The sequence below is a fragment of the Oncorhynchus masou genome, chromosome 16, assembly GCF_036934945.1.
Source record: "Oncorhynchus masou masou isolate Uvic2021 chromosome 16, UVic_Omas_1.1, whole genome shotgun sequence".
Lineage (NCBI taxonomy): Eukaryota > Metazoa > Chordata > Actinopteri > Salmoniformes > Salmonidae > Oncorhynchus > Oncorhynchus masou.
Window position 1 is genome coordinate 32407587 of NC_088227.1, and position 25797 is coordinate 32433383.

General features: G+C 42.9%; 2 protein-coding genes across 2 annotated transcripts in view; one reads left to right on the forward strand and one right to left on the reverse strand.

Moving 5' to 3' along the window:
• LOC135557845 (visinin-like protein 1) overlaps positions 1 to 13126 on the forward strand; it is a 35247-nt gene extending 22121 nt beyond the window's left edge. The window contains exons 3-4 of the mRNA XM_064991514.1: positions 9940 to 10155; positions 10768 to 13126. Of these exons, the coding sequence (XP_064847586.1) occupies positions 9940 to 10155; positions 10768 to 10965 (414 nt within the window). The 3' untranslated portion in view covers positions 10966 to 13126. The remainder of the gene's footprint in view (positions 1 to 9939; positions 10156 to 10767) is intronic.
• Positions 13127 to 13653: 527 nt separating this feature from the next.
• On the reverse strand, positions 13654 to 23991 carry LOC135557846 (splicing factor 3B subunit 6). Its single transcript, XM_064991515.1, has 4 exons — positions 23858 to 23991; positions 23241 to 23359; positions 15227 to 15365; positions 13654 to 14275 (listed from the first exon to the last, which is right to left on the reverse strand). The coding sequence occupies exons 1-4, from the start codon at positions 23885 to 23887 to the stop codon at positions 14186 to 14188; spliced, it is 378 nt and encodes a 125-aa protein (XP_064847587.1). The 5' UTR covers positions 23888 to 23991; the 3' UTR covers positions 13654 to 14185.
• Between the last annotated feature and the right edge of the window lie 1806 nt (positions 23992 to 25797).

The following is a 25797-nucleotide window of genomic DNA, read 5'->3' on the forward strand; positions in this document are numbered from 1 at the left end:
TTACCACAGACGGGGTTGTTGTCATTCTGCTTGTATAAGCCTTGTTCCATCCAGAGCCTGATCATGGCCACTGCTGTTATGAGAGTGTGAAATGGCCTCCATTATGAGTGTGACTGCATAGTTAATGTGGCCACAGCGAGCGAGGTCTCTGCATCTCGCTCTCTCTCTCTCTCTCTCTGCAGTTCTCTCTTTCTTTATCCCTCTCATATCTGTCTATCACTTTCTCAATTCAATTAAATTTAAAGGGCTTTATTGGCATGGGGAAAATATGTTTACATTGCCAAAGAAAGTGAAATAGATAATCTCTCTCTCACCCTCTTTCCTGTTCCAATCTCTCTCCATCCCTTGGCTGTGCTTGTGGCGTTGTTCACCTGTGCTCTATTCCTCTCTACCCCACTGACATCCGCGTTTACTAGGCCAGCTGTGTCTGCCTGAACCTGGTCTATACAGTGAGGGAAAAAACTATTTGTTCCCCTGCTGATTTTGTACATTTGCCCACTGACAAAGAACTGATCTGTCTATAATTTTAATGGTAGGTTTATTTGAACAGTGAGAGACAGAATAACAACAAAAAAATCCAGAAAAATGCATGTCAAAAATGTTATAAATTGATTTGCATTTTAATGAGGGAAATAAGTATTTGACCCCCTCTCAATCAGAAAGATTTCTGGCTCCCTGGTGTCTTTTATACAGGTAACGAGCTGAGATTAGGAGCACACTCTTAAAGGGAGTACTCCTAATCTCAGTTTGTTACCTGTATACAAGACACCTGTCTACAGAAGCAATCAATCAATCAGATTCCAAACTCTCCAGACTTTATAAAATAATTAATTCAAATACTGAGCTATGTTGTTCAAATTTTTGGGGAGATTATATTATTTTATACTAATACAATTGCTCAGAGAAAGATATTTAGTCTAACAAGTAATACATTTATTTTATCAAAAAGGTAGAGGTCAAGAATTATACCTCTGTTTTCAATGCCTTTCAATACCTCACCTTGCAAGGATAACGACACTGAGCCTTTTCTCAAATGTTTTATGAGATTGGAGAACACATTGGGAGGGATCTTAGATCGTTACTCCATACAGAATCCTTCCAGATCCTTGATATCCTTCATCTGTGCTTATGGACTGCCCTCTTCAAATCAAGTCCAGAGACTGAGATGGCCATTGCAAAATGTTGATTATGTGGCCAATTAACCATTTCTTTGTGAAATGGCTTGGGGTTATTGTCTTGCTGGAAGATCCACTTGCGTTTTCAGCCTTCTGGCAGAGGCAACCAAGTTTTCAACCAAATTATCTTGGTACTGGATAGTTCATGATGCCGTTGACCTTAACAAGGGCCACACGACCAGTGGAAACAAAATAGCCCCATAACATCAAAAATCCCACAAAAAGTAGGTATGGGTTTCTTTTCTGCTCATGCATTCTCATTTCGATGCCAAACCCACCACTGGTGGGCTTGGCCAAAAATATATTTTTTCTTGTCATCTGACCAAAGCATCGGTTCCGATCCAAGTGCCAGTGCCGTTTAGGAAATTCCAGGTGTTTATATTTGTTGGATGTGGCGCAGCGGTCTAAGGCACTGAATCTCAGTGCTAGAGGGGTCACTACTACAAACCCTGGTTCAGCGGTCTAAGGCACTGCATCTCAGTGCTAGAGGGGTCACTACAGACCCTGTTTCAGCGGTCTAAGGCACTGCATCTCAGTGCTAGAGGGGTCACTACAGACCCTGTTTCAGCGGTCTAAGGCACTGCATCTCAGTGCTAGAGGGGTCACTACAGACCCTGTTTCAGCATTCGAAGGCACTGCATCTCAGTGCTAGACGGGTCACTACAAACCCTGGTTCAGCGGTCTAAGGCACTGCATCTCAGTGCTAGAGGAGTAAGCAGAAGCAGAAAATAAATCCACACCTACTGTAAAATATGGTGGTGATAAAATATTAATGGCTATTTTCTAATGAGATGTCCGTTATCAGGGGATATTAACTGGTAATTCAAAGAGACATTGTGTGTGTTGGGTCATCATCACGTTGTTAAGCGAAAATGGGCTGTTATAATATTCACAATGCTATGTGCTCTGTTAACAATTATGAAACTGAGCATATCAGTTTCAATTCCAGGCTACTATGACCAGTACCTGCCACTACCAGGCTACTATGACCAGTACCTGCCACTACCAGGCTACTATGACCAGTACCTGCCACTACCAGGCTACTATGACCAGTACCTGCCACTACCAGGCTACTATGATCAGTACCTGCCACTACCAGGCTACTATGATCAGTACCTGCCACTACCAGGCTACTATGACCAGTACCTGCCACTACCAGGCTACTATGATCAGTACTTGCCACTACCAGGCTACTATGATCAGTACCTGCCACTACCAGGCTACTATGACCAGTACCTGCCACTACCAGGCTACTATGATCAGTACTTGCCACTACCAGGCTACTATGACCAGTACCTGCCACTACCAGGCTACTATGATCAGTACTTGCCACTACCAGGCTACTATGACCAGTATCTGCCACTACTAATTCTCCATGTATTGCTCTTTTTTCTGTCTTGGTTTTTAACCAATGCATAGCCTCCATATCAGATAAGGACAGGAAGGGCAGGACCAGGTAAATGAGGGCTTAAAAGGAGATGTTTCACAGTCAGTCAGTCCAATTGTCCTGGCCCACGTCTCTCTAGAGCATTTACATTACATTACATTACATTTTACGTTGAGGTTTTAGTCATTTAGCAGCCATTTATTAAATAAAAAAAATAAAAAAAATCATAAGTGTTTCATAACTGGATATATTCTCAGGGAGGAATAATCAGCAGGAGATGCAGTCTCTCTTCTCCCTCTCCCTCTCTTTCTCTCTCCCTCTACTCTCTATCTTACCCTCTCCATCTCTCTATTTATGCGTTGCTATCTCTGGCTCTCTCTATCTCTCTCTCCCTGCCCCTCTCTCTCCACTTCTGCAGGTCTATCTTTCCTCTCTACTGTCCTGACCCTCCTGACTGAACAGGGACAGGTACTGATCAGGGACAGGTGCTGAACAGGGACAGGTACTGAGCAGGGACATTTACTGGCCCGGGCAAGGTACTGGACAGGTGCTGAACCGGAACAGATACTGAACAGGGACAGTTGATGAACAGGAACAGGTACTGAACAGGAACAGGTACTGAACAGGGACAGGTACTGGACAGGGACAGGTACTGAACAGGGACATTTGCTGAACAGGAACAGATACTGAACAGGGACATGTACTGGACAGGGACAGGTACTGGACAGGGACATGTACTGGACAGGGACAGGTACTGAACAGGGACAGGTACTGAACAGGGACAGGTACTGAACAGGAACAGGTACTGAACAGGGACAGGCACTGGACAGGGACAGGTACTGGACAGGGACAGGTACTGGACAGGGACAGGTACTGAACAGGGACATTTGCTGAACAGGAACAGATACTGAACAGGGACATGTACTGGACAGGGTAAGGTACTGGACAGGGTAAGGTACTGGACAGGTGCTGAACAGGAACATATACTGATCAGGGACATGTACTGGACAGGGTAAGGTACTGTAGAGGGTAAGGTATTGGACAGGTGCTGAACAGGAACATATACTGAACAGGGACATGTACTGGACAGGGTAAGGTACTGGACAGGGACAGGTACTGAACAGGGACAGGTGATGAACAGGAACAGGTGATGAACAGAAACAGGTACTGAACAGGGACAGGTACTGAACAGGGACAGGTACTGAACAGGGACAGGTGATGAACAGGAACAGGTGATGAACAGGAACAGGTACTGAACAGGGACATGTACTGAACAGGGACATGTACTGGACAGGGTAAGGTACTGGACAGGGACAGGTACTGAACAGGGACAGGTGATGAACAGGAACAGGTGATGAACAGAAACAGGTACTGAACAGGGACAGGTACTGAACAGGGACAGGTACTGAACAGGGACAGGTGATGAACAGGAACAGGTGATGAACAGGAACAGGTACTGAACAGGGACATGTACTGAACAGGGACAGGTACTGAACAGGGACAGGTACTGAACAGGGACAGGTGATGAACAGGAACAGGTACTGAACAGGGACAGGTACTGGAACATGGACAGGTACTGGAACATGGACAGAAAAAGTACTGAACATGGACAGGTAATGAACAGGGACAGGTGATGAACAGGAACAGGTGATGAACAGGAACAGGTACTGAACAGGGACATGTACTGAACAGGGACAGGTACCGAACAGGGACAGGTGATGAACAGGAACAGGTGATGAACAGGAACAGGTACTGAACAGGGACAGGTACTGAACAGGGACAGGTACTGAACAGGGACAGGTGATGAACAGGAACAGGTGATGAACAGGAACAGGTACTGAACAGGGACAGGTACTGAACAGGGACAGGTACTGAACAGGGACAGGTGATGAACAGGAACAGGTGATGAACAGGAACTGAACAGGGACATGTACTGAACAGGGACAGGTACCGAACAGGGACAGGTGATGAACAGGAACAGGTGATGAACAGGAACAGGTACTGAACAGGGACAGGTACTGAACAGGGACAGGTACTGAACAGGGACAGGTGATGAACAGGAATAGGTGATGAACAGGAACAGGTACTGAACAGGGACAGGTACTGAACAGGGACAGGTACTGAACAGGGACAGGTGATGAACAGGAACAGGTGATGAACAGGAACAGGTACTGAACAGGGACATGTACTGAACAGGGACATGTACTGAACAGGGACAGGTGATGAACAGGAACAGGTACTGAACAGGAACAGGTAATGAACAGGGACAGGTACTGGAACAGGAACAGGTACTGAACAGGGACAGGTACTGGAACATGGACAGGTACTGAACAGGGACAGGTACTGGAACATGGACAGGTACTGAACAGGAACAGGTAATGAACAGGGACAGGTACTGGAACAGGGACAGGTACTGAACAGGGACAGGTACTGAACAGGGACAGGTGATGAACAGGAACAGGTGATGAACAGGAACAGGTACTGAACAGGGACAGGTACTGGAACATGGACAGGTACTGGAACATGGACAGAAAAAGTACTGAACATGGACAGGTACTGATTAGGGACATGTGCTGAACAGGAACAGACAGACAGTGCCAGGCTATATGGAGCAGCAGGGCCAGCCCTGTGAGGGAGTCACTTTGTATTTGTGCATGCTGCATCACAGTGTGCATTACATCCTGGCAGTGCCACACACCAAAGCAACATTTTCACAACAATTAGATCTGAAGTGATTCGTCTGGCAGTGGCACATCCCATTGTGTTGTATGTGTTTTGAGAGTTGAGCAGGGCTCCCCAACACCTCTACTCCTGCTATCAGATAGGGCAAGTGGAAGGTCTGCTCTAATGAATCAGCCTGGTCCCCTGGAAAACCCAACCAAACCACAACCTCCCATCTAGATTACAGAAACTCATCATATTCGACATAGTGTTTCTTTGTAGCCCATTTGCCTCTACCCTGTCCATCTGTGCATTGCTTATGGATGCACTATTTGAACCACAGCCTAAAGTAAGTCCAGGAATAGGGATATGGTTCAGTGTTAGGGTTGCAAAAAAAAAAAATCCAGGTTTGAAGGTTCTTGGAATTAAAAATGACATACAGAATCTTCCAATCAGGATTTCTGAAAAAACAGGGAATTTGGGGAATGTTTGTTTTATTCAGCACTCAACAAGAAGGGTTTCAGTTAACTATGTAGAAGTTAATAAATCCTCTTATGGATCCAACCCTTTTTTTAAATTGTCACCTAAAATGACGTACCCGAATCTAACTGCCTGTAGAACAGGACCTGAAGCAAGGATATGCATATTCTTGATACCATTTGAAAGGAAACACTTTGAAGTTTGTGGAAATGTGAAATGAATGTAGGAGAATATGACACATTAGATCTGGTAAAAGATAATAAAAATAATGTATTTTTAATTGTTGTACCATCATCTTTGAAATGCAAGAGAAAGCACAATGTATTATTCCAGATGCAATTTAGATTTTGGCCACTAGATGGCAGCAGTGTATGCATATTTTTTAGACTGATCCAATGAACCATTGCATATATGTTGAAAATGTTGTATCAAGACTGCCCAAATGAGCCTAATTAGTTTATTAATACATTTTCACGTTCATAATTGTGCACTCTCCTCAAACAATAGCATGGCATTCATTCACTGTAATAGCTACTGCAAATTTGACAGTGCAGTTAGATTAAAAAGAATTTAAGCTTTCTGCCCATATCAGATATGTCTTTGTCCTGGGATTTTGTTGTTGTTACTGATCCCAGTGTAGTAAAGAACTTTTAAATTTAGGGACATCATCCTCCCTAAAACAGATGAACAAATGAATTATTTATTGACGATGATGTCCTTGAACAGAACACTAGCCTATCACAGGGCTTTACCCCCAATCTATCAATAGCTTGGAGTGCCGAACGGAGATGCATCAGGTCCCAATTTTGGTATGACTAGGCCAGGGATTGAATTCACAACCTTCTAACCTCAGGGTGGATGCTCTAACCACAAGACCACTGAGTCGGTAGCGTAGTGATAAAAACATGTGTGTAAACTCACCGGTTGCGGTGAAAAAAGTAACACTCCCAATACGTTTAATTCATTTTTCTGCAAAAGGTGGGTAAACTGTTTACCCTCCTCTACACCACTGACTGAGCTTAGCGGGAGGAACACTCAAGGTGTGCATCTCAATCGGCACCCTATTCCCTTTGTAGTGCACGACTTTTGACAAGACCTAGTGGGTAGCCATTTCAGACCAACCTTTTTTGTTCCGGGGACCACCAAACCACCATTTGCGGAGTCGTAGCATTTTTTTACATAAAATATCTTAGCTGTCAATTTAAGAGTCAGTTTTATCAGTGCATTTAACAGATTAAAGGCCTTTTGTAGTGTAAAATTGCTTACAATATCATATATACCCCCAACATGTAACGACAGATTCTCATCTTCGTCTGAAGAGGTGTAGCAAGGATCGGACCAAAACACAGCGTGGTAAGTGTCCATGTTTTAATAGTATAAAATGAACACGACAGAATACAAAATAACAAAGTGAATATAAACAAAACAGTCCCGTGTGGCATAAACACTGACAGACCAACAGTGAAACCCAGGCTACCTAAATATGGTTCTCAAATCAGGGACAACGATAAACAGCTGCCTCTGATTGGAGAACCATATCAGGCCAAACACAGAAATATAAGAAATATAAAACACAAACTCACGCCCTGACCATACTAAATAAAGACAAAACAAAGGAAATAAAGGTCAGAACGTGACAGTACACCCCTCCCCCCAAAGGTGCGGATTCCGGACGCAAAACCTGAACCTATAGGGGAGGGTCTGGTTGGGCGTCTGTCCGGGATGGCGGTTCATGCGCGGGACGTGGACCCCACTTCACCATAGTTCTAGTGCGCCTCGTCGCCCGCCTCCGTGGCCTCGCCACCGACCTTGGACTGGGGACCCTTTAAATGGTTCCGAAATAGGCGGGAGATTCAGGCAGCGCTGGAGTGAAGGAAGCCTCCGGCAGTGCCTGACAGGCGGGAGACTCCAGCAGCTAAGGAGGGCTATTCTGGCATAGCCTGGCTGACTGACTGCTCTGGCAGATCCTGGCTGACTGACGGCTCTGGCAGCTCCTGGCTGGCTGGCGGCTCTGGCAGCTCCTGGCTGGCTGGCGGCTCTGGCAGCTCCTGGCTGGCTGGCGGCTCTGGCAGCTCCTGGCTGGCTGGCGGCTCTGGCAGCTCCTGGCTGGCTGGCGGCTCTGGCAGCTCCTGGCTGGCTGGCGGCTCTGGCAGCTCCTGGCTGGCTGGCGGCTCTGGCAGCTCCTGGCTGGCTGGCGGCTCCTGGTTGGCTGGCAGCTCCGGACAGACGCGAGGCTCTGGCAGCTCCAGACAGACGCAAGGCTCTGGCAGCTCCGGACAGACTCGAGGCTCTGGCAGCTCCGGACAGACGGGAGGCTCTGGCAGTGCTGGAGAGGAGGAAGGCTCTGGCAGCGCTGGACAGACAGACGGGCTGCCACCGGAGGGCTGGTTCGTGGAGATGGCACTGGATAGACCGGACCGTGTAGGTGCACTGGAGCTCTTGAGCACCGAGCCTGTCTAACCTTACCTGGTTGTATGCTCCCCGTAGCCAGGCCAGTGCGGCGAGGTAGAATAGCCCGCACTGGGCTGTGCTGGCGAACCGGGGACACCAGGCGTAAGGCTGGTGCCATGTATGCCGGCCCGAGGAGACGCAATGGAGACCAGATGCATAAAGCCGGCTCAATGCCCACTCTATCCCGGCTGATACGAGGAGCTGGAATGTACCGCATCGGGCTATGCACATGCACTGGGGAAACTGTGCGCTCCACCGCAGAACACGGTGCCTGCCCGGTCCCTCTCTCTGGTAAGCACAGGAAGTTGGCGCAGGTCTCCTACCTGGCTTCGCCACACTCCCTGTGTGCCCTCCCAATAATTTTTTGGGGGCTGACTCTCAGGCCTCCAAACACGCCGCCGTGCTGCCTCCTCATACCAGAGCCTCTCTGCCTTCGCTGCCTCTAGCTCTGCTTTGGGGCGGCGATATTCCCCTGGCTGTGCCCAGGGTCCTCCACAGTCTAGAATTTCCTCCCAAGTCCAGGAGTCTTGGGTTCGCTGCTGCTGCTGCCCGTTACCACGCCGCTTGGTCCTTTTGTGGTGGGTGTTTCTGTAACGACAGATTTCCTCTTCTTCGTCTGAAGAGGTGTAGCAAGGATCAGACCAAAACGCAGCGTGGTAAGTGTCCATGTTTTAATAGTTAAACTGAGCACGACAGAATACAAAATAACAAAGTGAATATAAACAAAACAGTCCCGTGTGGCACAAACACTGACACAGGAAACAAACACCCACAAACCAACAGTGAAACCCAGGCTACCTAAATATGGTTCTCAATCAGGGACAATGATAAACAGCTGCCTCTGATTGAGAACCATATCAGGCCAAACACAGAAATAGAAAAAACATAGAAACACAAACATAGACTGCCCACCCCAACTCACACCCTGACCATACTAAATAAAGACAAAACAAAGGAAATAAAGGTCAGAACGTGACACAACAGTTATTTTTTCTGGAGAAAAAAAGTAGAATCAAAACATACATGTTTATAGTTAATGGCTGGAAATGGCTGCCTTTTATTTATTATATTTGTTAACCTTTATTTAACTAAGCAAGTCAGTTAAGAACAAATTCTTATTTACAATGATGGCCTGCCCCGGCCAAACCCGAACCCGGACGACGCTGGGCCAATTGTGCGCAGCCTGGAATCAAACCAGGGTCTGTAGTGACGCCTGAAGCACTGAGATGCAGTACCTTAGACCGCTGCGCCTCTTTGGAGCCCCGAGCCCATTTGAGAGCTTAATCATGTTAAAACACCACATTGTTCCCTCTGATGAATGGAGGATTCTCCCTGCTCCCTCCTCTCCTCTCACTCCTCTTCTCCTTTTTCTATTTGCCTTGCCTCTCACCTCTCTCTCCCTCTCCCTGTCTCCTCTCCACTTTTCTCCTCTCCTCAGCTCTCCTCCTCCTCTTTCTCTCTCAGACTGACTACAAAGCTTAGGTCTGCATTGCAGTCCTCTGCTGGATCTCAACAATATGCTGCAGGGATGGTATCATACACACTTAGCGTCAGACACACAATCAGAGTTGCATGCACACACACGGTACCGTTTCACCTATTCTATTCCAGTCTTTACAATGAACCCATCCTCCTATAGCTCCTCCCTCCAGCCTCCTGTGTATCAAAGGTATAGCCAGCTACATGTGATACTGTCTTGAATGATTGATTAAGCTGTCTATAAGCCAGGGTTCACCTTCTAACTAATTCGAATGGGATCGCTTCTGTTTTCATTCTCTCTTTCAGTTTTTCCCGTACGGAGATGCATCAAAGTTTGCTCAGCATGCGTTCAGGACCTTTGATAAGAACGGAGATGGCACCATCGACTTCAGAGAGTTCATCTGTGCCCTGTCCATCACATCGCGAGGCAGCTTCGAGCAGAAACTCAACTGGGCCTTCAACATGTACGACCTGGACGGAGACGGCAAGATCACACGGGTGGAGATGCTGGAGATCATCGAGGTAAAGTTCAGAGTTCAGCCCATAGAGATTAATCATGAATCATATGCTCAGTGCCAAATGGCACCCTATTCTGTAAAAGTAGTGCACTTTATAGGGAATAGTGTGCCATTTAGGCCATTCATGTCATATTAGTGTTGAGATATTATTCATGGAAATTAGTATCAAAAATATATATTTTTGTTCTCCAATTTATGGCCAGGGTTTACTCTTTACTAGGGCCGGGACAATACCAATATCGCAATATGTTTTCCATGGCAAAAATAAAAACACGAAGTAGACCAAACTATTTTGTCCTTTAAAAACCTGATGTATGTAAAACATTGTGTTTCTATGGCTTAGAAAATAAATACATGCGACTGGAGGACAACAACATAAAGATGTTTGTTTCCAACATTCGGGCTGTTTTGTTTCCTTGCCAAGATACTAAGGAGTATCGTCCCGGCCCTACTCTTTACCTTCTGAATCTTTGACATTTCCTCCTCTAGCCCCAAATGCCCTCTTGTGTGCCTTGAATACTAATCAGGTTGGGTTTTTCAGAGAGTGTGTTTGACCTATAAATGTCTCTACTTAAGTAAACAATGACTGAACTATCATTTCTCCCCCTCTGTTAAGGCCATCTACAAGATGGTGGGGACTGTGATCATGATGAAGATGAACGAGGACGGCCTGACGCCCCAGCAGCGAGTGGACAAGATCTTCAGCAAGATGGACAAGAACAACGACGACCAGATATCACTGGACGAGTTCAAAGAGGCAGCAAAGAGCGACCCTTCCATTGTATTACTCCTGCAGTGTGACCTGCAGAAATAGAGAGGGAGGATTGAGAACCACCACGGACTGCACAGAAGATTCATGTTCCATTCAGTTTGCAGCTATTTCCACTGAAAAAAAATATTGCTTGGACTACCTTTCAATGGATTTGCTTCTTGTGTTTGAAACACTTGTGTGCATGAGAATGTTAATTTGCTATACAATATTTACATATACACACACACCTGCTGAGACACACCCCATTAAGATACACACGCATCACCACACACTCACTACATATGCACACCACGCACAAATATATTTAGAGATATATAAATATTATTTAAATTATTTAAAATCAACTGCCAAAATGTAAAATGTGCAATGTATTTTCCATAGATACCGTCTCAATCCACTGGCGCTTTAGCATCAGTGATGTGCTATGTTGAATTACGCTACTACTTATTGTTCTGAGTTTACTGACACTAGCTATGTGTTTCATATATTGAGTAATGTCAACCAAACCAAATTCCTATGGTAACGTAACTGTTTCTGATGAACCATGTATCCATTCTTATAAAAGATTAGATTTGGATAGATGAAGAGATGGATTAGTAGCCTATTCATCAAACACATTTCCTTCCAAACGTGCTTGGTACTGTTGGTGAAAATAAATGTAGTTCATTTGCATGCCTTTAGGTTTCACCTTAAAAATAATCTCCTTAATTTTGCATTCTATTAGAATAATGAAGACAAAGCCTTATTAATGAAATGCAGTTAGTTAAACATAAAATATAATAATAATTTAATAGGAAAAATCATATTACCGTATAGATCCTTCTACAAGTATTGATGTATGGGATGTATTTTTTGTGTTTGGACATGACATTCTTTTTGACTGCCGTACCTGTGGGAGCATGAAACTTGTAGATAATAATAATAGTTATGATGCTAAGAAATCCCTGTTGCATCTCTATTTAGGAATGAGGAGATATTGAATGTGGCATAAAACCAAAACCAATTGTCAACAAAAATATTTGTCTAAAAGAAATGAACTAAATTGAAATAAAAGCATCAGTATTGTCAGGGGAATTATACCCTGTGAGTCATAACCAATGAGAGGTTGTAATATAAAAAGCTATCTGAAAATGAATCTCAGCCCTTTAACAATGAAGAGGTTTTAGTGTATTTTATCCTACCAACTATTGGTCCAATTAGTTTTAGTCCTATGTCATCACACCATTTCTTCAATGAAGATACAGGTTGCATATCAATGTGCTGAATTCGATTAAGTTCCTGTCATGAGTTTATTAATACCACTCATAGGTGTAAAGAAAAAAATAACTAAGGCCAGTATAACATTGTGTTAAACATCGATCAGTATAACCTCATACTGTTTTGTCTCTCTCAGTTAAAAAAATTAGTGTTTAAAAACAATGTCTTAAAGGAACTAGTGAATGCCATTCCTAATGAACCAAGCCAAGAGGACTAAACCCCTTAAGCCATGTGTTTTGGTAGGCTATACAGTTTGCCCAAAGTGTACCTAACAATACGCTGCTCTTTATTGTTCAAAGTTTTCTACTTTTTTATTCCTCTCTCACATACTGAAGCATACAAACTGTACAGTAGCTTCTTCCTTTTCAGGTGCAGTGTATCCTATCATCCACGCAAGACACCAGCTTGGAAATAGCCTCGGATACCGAGCCTGGTCCCAGATTGGTTTGTGCGGGCTTACAACTCCTATTGGTTATTGTAACGGCACAACATAGGAGTTGGCAAGAAGGCACAAACAGATCTGGAACCAGGCTTTAAGACCCCAGCCTGACTGGATAATATTTAATAATTCCCCTGTACATATTAGTTTAAAGTAGACCCTGCTTGTATAAATCACTATTACAATTTAGTAACTAACGCCCCATTTTGTTTCACATGTCATCTGCATATTTGGGAGGAGTTATGCTAATCATATTCAAATTGACCTGCAATGCCAAGACCAAATCCATCACAATTCATTAAGAGATTAGGCTGTCTGTCATCTAAAACTTTCCATTAACATATTTGCCCAGAAATGTTTGTACTGAAAAAAACTATCAGATACCAAATGTAAACAATGTAAACTAAATGATTATGTTGTACATGTAGCATGTATTGTGTCCCTGATGACATGGCTGCGCTAGTCCTTGTGTTGTGATTTAAACTAATAAAATAACTATGGGCTGTTTTCTGAAGGTGTGAATTAGATTGCACAAAATGAAACTATACTAGATTGAGTTGAGGGGGGTTGTGATAGTATGCAGTACTGCATATAAAATCAATCTGTATAGTTGTGTTCATATTAGAATAAGCAGGCAAACCAACGGTAGAGATTGTCTTCTTGAGGATGTCTTGGGTATAGATCTACCACAATCCAGAACATCTCCACTCTTAATGCGAGTTGAACTGGCCCAGTGACAAATATGGTCTTGGCCATGATACAAATCTATGTGAAAGGAAAGCAGGCTGACAAAACTGTGCAATACTGACTGAAAAGAGCCCTGGTTGAGGATAGTGTGAAAGACCCTGTGCATTGCGAATGTAGAATTACAATAGAGCTGCTGGCAGTCGTGTGTGTGTGTGCCTGTCTAGGAATGACCTATGCCTCTACTTTGACCTGGGCTGGAACCTACCTACCTACCTACCTACTACTGTTGACCTTTATGGGTTCAGGAAGAGGACAGTGCTATGACAGAAGTGCATTCATGCAAGACGTATGGCCAGCATCTTTTATACAAGGACCATTTATTTTACAGAAAATACCTATTTATTTGACAGAATCTAAAAACGCAAGTGAATTTGTATGAATTACCATTTTTTTATGAATACGTTTACATCAAACTGCAGATTTTTTTTTCCACAGAGATTGTATGTGTTCAAAATGCACACCAAAGAGACATACCAAAACTGAAATTAAACAAAAAGACTGTCAAAGCCTGTAAAATGCAACCACTATCACTTAGCACCCAGTACAAAATTCACCCCCCCCCCCAAAAAAAAACACACCCTAATATACTTGATAACCAAGATAATACCCAATTACAAAACACAAATCAGTTAACTTTAGCAATTGGACAAATTAAGATGTACAAATTATTTAGAATTGAAAAAATAAGCAAAATAAAATAAAAAGCATTTCAGGAGACAAGAGTCCTACAAGCAAACATTATTGGCTTACAACAAGCAAGAGGTGAATTTGTACAGATGTCTAAATGCACATTCTGTGCCAAAGGGGGAAGAGGGGAGACTATTTTGGGGGATCTGTGTTTATGCCATATTTCTCCTTCAGAAGCTTCAGCTGCTCCTCTTTCTTCTTGGTGTCCATCTTCTGGAAAGCCTGTGAGAAACAGTGGAATGAAAATCATGAGTTATGCATGTTTAAGTGCAAAACTTTACTGTTTACATGTGACACCCAGACACAGGCCGAACTGTCAGAAAGAAAATAACATTGATTACAACATTTACCTCACATTAGTGCCTTAAAAGTTAGTCAGTGATGAACAAAGTACACAAAAATATCAGGCCGACTTCCCCAACAACTAAGAGTGCGAAGCGCAAGGCTAAACTTCTTTGCCGTTTTGGTCTAGCAGCTATCACACGTTGCAGCAGAGTGAAGCACATCAGTGTACATGTGCAGATCCTCTGTGTCGTCTTGCGTCACGTTCGTCTGCGATATCTGTGGTTCATCCAGTTGCTCGCAGCAGCATAATATTGCAGACTCTCAGTTTAATAAAAATATGCAGTTTGACTCTTCCTCCAGACACCGACAAATGTAATGTACCAGCATTGACTAATGCCAACACCAGGGCTCAACAACCCTGTTTGTGGAGTTACCCTCAATTATGTTCTCGCTACAACCACAGCAGTATCTAACCTGACTCAACTTATCAACCAGATAATTATTACAACCAGCTGCGCTCAATTAGGGTTGAAGTGAAAACCTACAGGATAGTAGCTCTCCTGGAACAGGGTTGAAGTGAAAGCCTACAGGACAGTAGCTCTCCAGGACCAGGGTTGGAGTGAAAACCTACAGGACAGTAACTCTCCAGGAACAGGGTTGGAGTGAACCTACAGGACAGTAGCTCTCCGGGAACAGGGTTGGAGTGTAAACCAACAGGACGGTAGCTCTCCAGGAACAGGGTTCCCTGGCCTACAATGTTTGTTCAGTATGGTATTTTCTCCATATGCAAAACTATGAAAGTTACTAGTCCTGTTGAGAAAATATATCAACAATGGTTAGAGGAGACTTTGTCAGGTCCTTGATTGATGAGATTATAGGCCTACATACCCTGTTTGCATTGTAGTATAAAACTACAAGATATCTGTTGCAGACGTTGAATCCAGAAAGGTGATCGCAGGCGTTCTTGGCATCAAAGATGTCCTCGTAGACCACATAAGCTGTCCCTCTTGATTCCGGTGTGTTTCCACTGAAAGACAGTGCATAAGAATACATACATTTAGACAAGACAATGATGAGACTTTGTGGTTGAATACCTGCCACAGTTCTGCAGACTAGCCTACACACAAGGAGATGACATGAACTAGCAAACAGCAGGGAGAGCCACTCTCCCATGTGGGTGTGACACCTGCTCCCGTTGCCTGCTGCACTGCTGCTTGGATTCCACCTGGCAATTTGTTCACTGTCTGCCCTGGCCTGTCTCCCCCTGTCTGGTACAGACTCACCCCTCTCTCCCGAGCTTTTTCTCGCCCCCAGCACACAAGCACTGTTGGGGCGAGTGACTGAACTTACAATGGCTAGTCCCAAGTCGTTATATAATAAAAAATGTTCTTGTGCATTTTGCCTCATGAATCCTGCATACTTTGTTGACTACAAACTTTCTTCACCCAACTGTGGGACAGACTGTTTGTCCCCACACTTGGGACTCTGACTATTGGTTACACTGACTTTTGGCCTCCCATCCTATTCTAACCATCTCTCGCTGGCTTTGTATTCATGTTACCTGATGAAATTGCTGTACAATATGATCTTGTTGCCATCTGATGCACATTCAGATGTCAAATCAACACTGCAGAGCTCTCCCTGTCCTCTGCCGTGCCTTGATTGTATTACTGCTGATGATATCAGAGAAATGTGCATGTACACCCTGGCCCATCTACTGTTGCTAGCCCCAATTCTGACTTGTGCTCTGATATCTGCTTCACTGATTTCTGCACTCGAAAAAACATGGGTTATCTGCATGTTAACATTAGAAGCTTATTAGCTAAAATGGATCCATTGAAAGTGTGGATTCACAGCTCCAATCCAGATGTGTTGGTCATTACTGAGACGTGTTAGAGGAAGAATGTTTTGAATACTGATGTTAACCTTTCTGGCTATAACCTTTTTCGGCAAGACAGATCTTCCAAAGGTGGGGGAGTGGCAATCTTTACCAAGGATGACCTTCAGTGCTCGGTTGTCTCCACCAAGTCTGTCTCCAAACAATTTGATTTGCTGGTTTTAAAAATTAAACTTTCAAATAGCTCTTTGTTGACTGTTGCTTCCATCAGCACCTGCCTGTATCCTACCTGCCCCAATCTCTCTTCTGGCCCCTTACACAAAGTCTGAATTTGTCCTGCTAGGTGACATAAACTGGGACATGCTTAAACCACCTGACCAGGTCCTAAAGCAATGGCACCCTAAGTTCTTTCTCAGATTATCACTAATTCCAAACACACCCAGAAAAGGCTACTCTCCTCAATGTTATCCTCACAAATAATCCTGATAGGTATCAGTCTGGTGTTTCCTGTAATGACCTTAGTGATTACTGTTTTACAGCCTGTGTTCGCAATGGCTGCTCAGTGAAACGACCTGTCCTGATTTGTCATAGATGCTTGCTAAAAAACTAATGAGCAAGCCTTCCTTCATGACCTGGCCTCTAAAATGGTAAAGAATCAGCTTGATCACCTCTGTTGAAGATGCTTGGACCTTTTTTTATATTTTCAGTGGTATTGTTAACAAACACACCACCATAAAAAAAACACAAAAAAAAACAGGTTCAGCCCCTGGTTCGACCGCGATCTTAGAGTTACTCCACCTCAAGATTGCATTTGGCGAAAGGCTCGGCACACACGCTCAGGCTGACTGGCTATCGTTCAGGCAATTGAGAAATAAGTTCACTCAGGCTATCCGGAAGGCCAAAGTTAGTTACTTTAAGGAGCAGTTCTCTCGTTGTTGGTCTAACCCCAAGAAGTTCTAGAAAACAGTTAAAGACCTGGAGAATTAAACCCTCCTCCTCACAGCTGCCCATGTCCCTTCAAGTTGATGTGGTTGTTACTGACAATAAGCACATGGCTGAGCTCTTTAATCACCACTTCATTAAGTCAAATAGAAATCCTGACTCAGCCATGCCTCCTTGCCCGTCCAACATTTCCTCATCTCACACCCCTCCTAATGCGACTATCCCCAAAGCTTCTCCCTCTTTTCCCCCTGCCCCGCTACAACATTTCTCCCTGCAGGCAGTCACTGAGTCAGAGCTCCTAAAGAAGCTCCTTAAACTTGACTCCAAAAAACAATCGAGATCATATGGTTTAAACCCCTTCTTCTTTAAGGTTGATGACCTTATCATGGGAAACTCCCCAGAAAGGACAGACAGGTGTTTGACATTGCTTGGAAGGCAGGCACAGTTTGTCCTTTATTTAAAGGGGAGATCAAGATGATCCTAACTGTTATAGGCCCATTTCTCTTTTGCCCCGTTTATCAAAAGTGTTGGAAAAACTTGTCAAAAATCAACTGACTGGCTTCCTTGATGTCTATAGTATTCTCTCGGGTATGCAATATGGTTTCCGCTCAGGTTATGGATGTGTCACTGCAACCTTAATAAAGGCCCTTAATGATGTCACCATTGCCCTTGATACTAAGCAACATTGTGCTGCTATTTCTATTGACTTGGCCAAAGCTTTTGACACGGTAGACCATTCCATTCGTGTGGGCCGACTAAGGAGTATTGGTTTCTCTGAGGTGTCTTTGGCCTGGTTTGCTAACTAACTCTCTCAAAGAGTGCAGTGTATAAAGTCAGAAAATCTGCTGTCTCAGCCACTGCCTGTCACCATGGGAGTACTCCAAGGCTCAATCCTAGGCCCCACGCTCCTCTCAATTTACATCAACATAGCTCAGGCAGTAGGAAGCTATCCTCCATTTATATGCAGATGATAGTCTTATACTCAGCTGGCTCCTCCCCGGGTTTTGTATTAAATGCTCGACAACAAAGCTTACTTAGTGTCCAACAAGCTTTCTCTACCCTTAGAATGTCTTAGGGCTGAAATCCCGTTAACAGATCGATATGACAACAGCCAGTGAAAGTGCAGGGCACCAAATTCAAAACAGAAATCGCATAATTAAACTTCCTCAAACATACAAGTATCTTATACCATTTTAAAGGTAATCTTGTTGTTAATCCCACCAGTGTCCGATTACAAATAGGCGTTTACAGCGAAAGCACCACAAACGATTATGTTAGGTCAGAGCCAAGCCACAGAAAAACACAGCCATTTTTCCAGCCAAAGAGAGGAGTCACAAAAAGCAGAAAGAGATATGAATCACTAACCTCTGATGATCTTCATCAGATGACACTCACAGGACTTCATGTTACACAACACATGTATGCTTTGTTTGATAAAGTTCATATTTATATAAAAAAATCTCAGTATACATTGTCACGTTACGTTCACTAGTTCCAAAAACATCTGGTTATTTTGCAGAGAGCCACATTAACCTCTCTAGGCAACCCGACGCGCTTGCGTCCCACCTTGCCAACAATAAATGCAAATGCGCTACACCAAATGCTAATAGCACTCGCTCAAACGTTCATTAAAATTCACATACAGGGTACTCAATTCATGCTACACTCGTTGTGAATCCAGCCAACGAGTCAGATTTGTAAAATGCTTTTCGGCGAAAGCATGAGTAGCTATTATCTGATAGCAGGCAACACGCCGAAATACCAGAAGGGGACATAAACAAAGGAATTAGCATAGCCGGCGCTACACAAAACGCAGAAATAAAATATAAAACATTCATTACCTTTGACGAGATTCTTTGTTGGCACTCCTATATGTCCCATAAACATCACTATTGGGTCTTTTTTTCCCCGATTAAATCGGTCCATATATACCCTAAATATCGATCTATGAAAAGTGTGTGATCCAGGAAAAAACAGCGTTTTAAAACGCAACGTCATTTTTTAAAATTAAAAAAGTTGACGATAAACTTTCACACTTCGAAATACTTTTGTAATCCAACTTTAGGTATTAGTAAACGTTAATAATCTATCAAATTGATCACAGGGCGATGTGTATTCAATAGCTCCACGTCTTGAACTCATGGTCGAAAATTTCTCCTCCAAAACATCCGGTCGGAGACCGGAAGGAATGGGCTCTCTCTTACTCATTTGACCAAGAAACAAAGCCCAGGCAATTGACAAGGCTGGCGACATCGTGTGGAAGCTGTAGGACTTGCAATCTCAGCCCTATGTAATTTGGTTTCCCATAAACAATACATGCAAGTGGCGCATTGATACTTTTTCCAGTTTTCAGTGATCAGTTTTTCTTGCGCTTTTCGATGAAACACAGGCTCTGTTATAGTCACAGCCGTGATTTAACCAGTTTTAGAAATGTCAGAGTGTTTTCTATCCACACATACTAATCATATGCATATACTATATTCCTGGCATGAGTAGCAGGACGCTGAAATGTTGCGCGATTTTTAACAGAATGTTCAAAAAAGTAGGGGGTAGGCTTAACAGGTTTTAATTTACAGAAATACTCATTATAAAATGTTGATGAAAATACAAGTGTTATGCATGGAACTTTAGATATACTTCTCCTTAATGCAACCGCTGTGTCAGATTTCAAATAAGCTTTACGGAAAAAGCATACCATGCAATAATCTGAGTATGGTGCTCAGAGATCAAATACATATATCCGCCATGTTGGAGTCAACAGAAGTCAGAAATAACATTATAACATTCACTTACCTTTGATGATCTTCATCAGAATGCATCACCAGGAATCCCAGTTCCACAACAAATGTTTGATAATGTCCATCATTTATGTCCAAATAGCTACTTTTGTTAGCGTGTTTGGTAAACAAATCAAAACTCATGAAGCGTGTTCACTAGTTGCAAACAAAATGTCAAAAAGTTCCATTACAGTCCGTAGAAACTTGTCAAACGATGTATGGAATCAATCTTTAGAATGTTTTTAACATAAATCTTCAATAACATTCCAACCGGAGAATTCCTTGGTCTTCAGAAAAGCAAAGGAACGGGAGATACCTCATGTGAAATGCGCGTGACTGCTGACAGACCTCTGACTCATTCTCCTCTCATTCAGCCCCCCTTTATAGTAGAAGCATCAAACAAGTTTCTGAAGACGGTTGACATCTAGTGGAAGCTTTGGGAAATGCAACATGACAAATATCCTAGTGTATCTTCGATAGAGGCCGAGTTGAAAATCGACCAACCTTAGATATCCCACTGCCTGGTTGGATTTTTCTCAGGTTTTTCCCTGACATATGAGTTCTGTTATACTCACATACATCATTCAAACAGTTATAGAAACTTCAGAGTGTTTTCTATCCATATATACTAATAATATTAATATACTAGCAACTGGGACTGAGGAGCAGGCAGTTTACTCTGGGCACCTTATTCATCCAAGCTACTCAATACTGCCCCCAGCCATAAGAAGTTCTTGACAAGCTCCAAAACAATGGTCATGTGGTTTGGTAAAAAGAATGCCCCTCTCCCCACAGGCGTTATTACTACATCTGAGGGTTCAGAGCTTGAGGTAGTCACTGCATACAAGTCCTTGGGAGTATGGCCAGACGGTACACTGTCCTTCTCTCAGCACATATCAAAGCTGCAGGCTAAAGTTAAATCTAGACTTGAAAGAGGACTGTAATCGCTCACCCCAGCTGCCAAACTACCCTGATTCAGATGACCATCCTACCCATGCTAGATTACAGAGACATAATTTATAGATCGGCAGGTAAGGGTGCTCTCAAGCGGCAAGATATTCTTTAACATTAGGCCATCAGATTTGCCACCAATGCTCCTTATAGGACATATCACTGCACTCTATACTCCTCTGTAAACTGGTCATCTATGTATACCCGTCGCAAGACTCACTGGTTGATGCTTATTTATAAAACCCTCTTAGGCCTCACTCCCCCCCATCTAAGATATCTACTGCAGCCCTCATTCAACACCCATTCTGCCAGTCACATTCCGATATCATAACCGCCATCGATAAGAGACATTACTATGCAGCTGTATTCATCGACCTGGCCAAGGCTTTCGACTCTGTCAATCACCACATTGTTATTGGCAGACTCAACAGCCTTGGTTTCTCAAATGATTGCCTCGCCTGGTTCACCAACTACTTCCCTGATAGAGCTCAGTATGTCAAATCGGAGGGCCTGTTGTCTGGACCTCTGGCAGTCTGTGGGGGTGCCACAGGGTTAAATTCTCGGGCTGAATCTTTTCTCTGTATACATCAATGATGTCGCTCTTGCTGCTGGTGATTCTCTAATCCACCTCTACGCAGACGACACCATTCTGTATACTTCTGGCCCTTCGTTGGACACTTAACTAACCTCCAGACGAGCTTCAATGCCATACAACTCTCTGCTCTTAAACGCAACTGCTCTTAAACGCTCCTCCAACTGCTCTTAAACGCAAATAAAACTAAATGCATGCTATTCAACCGATCATTGCCCGCCCATCCAGCATCACTACTCTGGACGGCTCTGACTTAGAATATGTGGATAACTACAAATACCTAGGTGTCTGGCTAGACTGTAAATTCTCCTTCCAGACTCACATTAAGCATCTCCAATCAAAAATTGAATCTAGAATCGGCTTCCTACTCCACAACAAAGCTTCCTTCACTCATGCTGCCAAACATACCCTCGTAAAACTGACCACCCTACCGATCATTGACTTTGGCGATGTCATCTATAAAATAGCCTCCAACACTCTACTCAGCAAACTGGATAGTCTATCACAGTAACATCCGTTTTGTCACCAAAGCCCCATATACTACCCACCACTGTGACCTGTACACTCTCATTGGCTGGCCATCGCTTCATACTCGTCCACAAACCCACTGGCTACAAGTTATCTACAAGTCTCTGCTAGGTAAAGCCCCGCCCTATCTCAGCTTGCAGGTCACCATAGCAGCACCCACTCGCAGCAGGTATATCTCACTGGTCACCCCCAAAGCCAACTCCTCCTTTGGTCACCTCTCCTTCCAGTTCTCTGCTGCCACTGACTGGAACAAACTGCAAAAATTACTGAAGTTGGAGATTCCCATCTCCCTCACTAGCTTTAAGAACCAGCTGTCAGAGCAGCTCACAGATCACTGCACCTGTTCATAGCCCATCTGTATACAGCCCATCTCTCTACCTCATTCCCATACTGCATTTATTTATTTTGCACCACAGTATCTCTACTTGCACATCCATCTTTTGCACATCTACCATTCCAGTGTTTAATTGCCATATTGTAATTATTTCGCCACCATGGCCTATTTATTGCCTTAACTCCCTTATTTGCACTCACTGTATATAGACTTTTTTTCCTACTGTATTATTGACTGTATGTTTTGTTAATTCCATGTTTAACTCTATGTTGTTGTATGTGTCGAACTGCTATGCTTTATCTTGGCCAGGTCGCAGTTGCAAATGAGAACTTGTTCTCAACTAGCTTACCTGGTTAAATAAAGGTGGAATAAAAATAAAGGTCCCCAAAGCCCACACATCCCTGGGTCGCTCCTCTTTTCAGTTCACTGCAGCTAGCGACTGGAACGAGCTGCAACAAACACTCAAACTGGACAGTTTTATCTCAATCTCTTCATTCAATGACTCAATCATGGATACTCTTACTGACAGTTGTGGCTGCTTTGTGTGATGTATTGTTGTCTCGATCTTCTTGAAATTTATGCTGTTGACTTTGCCCAATAATGTTTGTACCATGTTGTGTTGCTACCATGCTGTGTTGCTACCATGCTGTGTTGTCATGTGTTGCTGCCTTGTTATGTTGTTGTCTTAGGTCTCTCTTTATGTAATGTGTCTCTCTTGTTGTGATGTGTGTTTTGTCCTATATTTATATTGAAATTATTTTTTAAATCCCAGGCCCCATCCACACAGGAGGCCTTTTGCCTTATGGTAGGCCGTCATTGTAAATAAGAATTTGTTCTTAACTGACTTGCCTAGTTAAATCAAATAATTAAATAAACTATGTAAACTACATCACCCATGGTATATCTGAGCATTCCATCCAGATCAACAATCTTCCACTTACGTTCGAATCTGCCGTATTGGTCCATACTTCCCAAAGATGTCGTACATTTCCTCAGCTGTGATCTTGTATGGTAGATTTCTAATGTAGAGTATTCTGTTGACTTCAGGTGGTAATCGAATCTGCATAGAAAACAGCATTTGCAACAGTTACGCTCAATTTACTTAACTAAATAACGTAAAATGAGTATCAACTGTGACAAGTTGCGTAAACAGTAACGTTTCATGATCAAGCTACTAAGTGATGTTAGTTACGCAGTTTAAAGCAAGTTAGATAGCGAACTTGAGTGAAAATAATTAACGTTAGATAACATTAACATTTCCCCCACAAAAAAAAAGCGTTTTAGTTTAATGGTGTTTGATATTTACGTCTTAATATAGTATGGCTAACGATAAAGCATAGCTTGTACATGTGTGAAATAGGACAAATACAAGCACCCATCAAATTATTATTAAATCGATCAAGCCAATCGCCTGCCTTTATTTTAGCGTTACAGTGTCTAGTTAGCGAGCTAGCTTCGTTAGCCACCCAACTACCACGCTAACTATAAACTAAATATGACGAGGTTGATTAGCTATAGCTATCTTTTGAATCCAAAAACATGATACATGCCAACTTACATTAGCTCGTTTAGCTGCTTGCATAGCCATGCTTGTATATTTCGTGTACAAAATGTGCTAAGAAAAATATATTCGACAACACACTAACGCAGATATTTTTTTTAACCTATTTCCGATTCCAGACGATACAGTTCCGGTGACGTCATTTAAGGATGAAGTGCTATTTAAATTAAATTATATTTCCGTCAGTAAAGTTTTCATAGACTGTATTTCTAAATCTTCATTTGATATTTATCCTCAATACTTTTTTTTATTTAGATGTATTTTTCATCCTCAGTCTGTGTTTGATGACTTAGTGATCTTCAGACCTGTGTTTGATGATTTAGTAGTCGTATGACGATCCTACCAGCTGGTTTTGGCATAAAAACTACCCTTCTTGGCAGAGGCATACACTGCACTCATGTGAAAAGTGAATTGAATTGTAGCAATATTTTTTTAACCTTTATTTAACTAGGAAAGTCAGTTAAAAACAAATTATTATTATAATGATGGCCTACCAAAAGACAAAAGGCCTCCTGTGGGAACAGGGGCTGGGATTAGATATACAAAATAAAATAAAAATTATAGGAAAAAACACACATCACAGCAAGAGAGAGCGAAAACAACAACATAGTATGGTAGCAGTACAAAACATGGTACAAATATTATGGGGCACAGACAACAGCAAGAAGGTAGAGACAACAATACATCACATGAAGCAGCCACAACTGTCAGTAACTGTTCTGGATTGAGTCATTGATGATATCTTCTTCTTCTAGGAGGTTTAACGGCGGTTGGCATCCAATTTGTTGCATTACCGCCACCTACTAGACTGGAGTACAACTCCATTTTACTTTACTTGAAAAATAAAAATGTACTATATAAATACCTGACCATCTAACGCTATACACACTAATTTCAAAATGATATAAAATAAAATGAACACCCCCCTACTCCACTAATGAAATGTATTTATTCCTACCTCATGCCATCACCCTGAACGGATGTGACATCACCACTTAACACATCCTGTAACTCTTCTGCTGTCAAGTCTCACACACCCAATTACCTCTCTGCAGCTGCCACCACAACCTCCATTTTCTGAGACCTCCGATCCATCCCTGCAGTAAAATTAATAACCCTTTTTATAAATGCTAATAATCCAATCTTACTGAAACGTATTTCACTTTTTGGCCTATCCCTCTGTACTGGTACAGTGCCTTGCGAAAGTATTCGGCCCCCTTGAACTTTGCGACCTTTTGCCACATTTCAGGCTTCAAACATAAATATTTAAAACTGTATTTTTTTGTGAAGAATCAACAACAAGTGGGACACAATCATGAAGTGGAACGACATTTATTGGATATTTCAAACTTTTTTAACAAATCAAAAACTGAAAAATTGGGCATGCAAAATTATTCAGCCCCCTTAAGTTAATACTTTGTAGCGCCACCTTTTGCTGCGATTACAGCTGTAAGTCGCTTGGGGTATGTCTCTATCAGTTTTGCACATCGAGAGACTGAATTTTTTTTCCCATTCCTCCTTGCAAAACAGCTCGAGCTCAGTGATGTTGGATGGAGAGCATTTGTGAACAGCAGTTTTCAGTTCTTTCCACAGATTCTCGATTGGATTCAGGTCTGGACTTTGACTTGGCCATTCTAAAACCTGGATATGTTTATTTTTGAACCATTCCATTGTAGATTTTGCTTTATGTTTTGGATCATTGTCTTGTTGGAAGACAAATCTCCGTCCCAGTCTCAGGTCTTTTGCAGACTCCATCAGGTTTTCTTCCAGAATGGTCCTGTATTTGGCTCCATCGATCTTCCCATCAATTTTAACCATCTTCCCTGTCCCTGCTGAAGAAAAGCAGGCCCAAACCATGATCATGGGCCTCTTGGCTGCATCTCTGATCAGTCTTCTCCTTGTATGAGCTGAAAGTTTAGAGGGACGGCCAGGTCTTG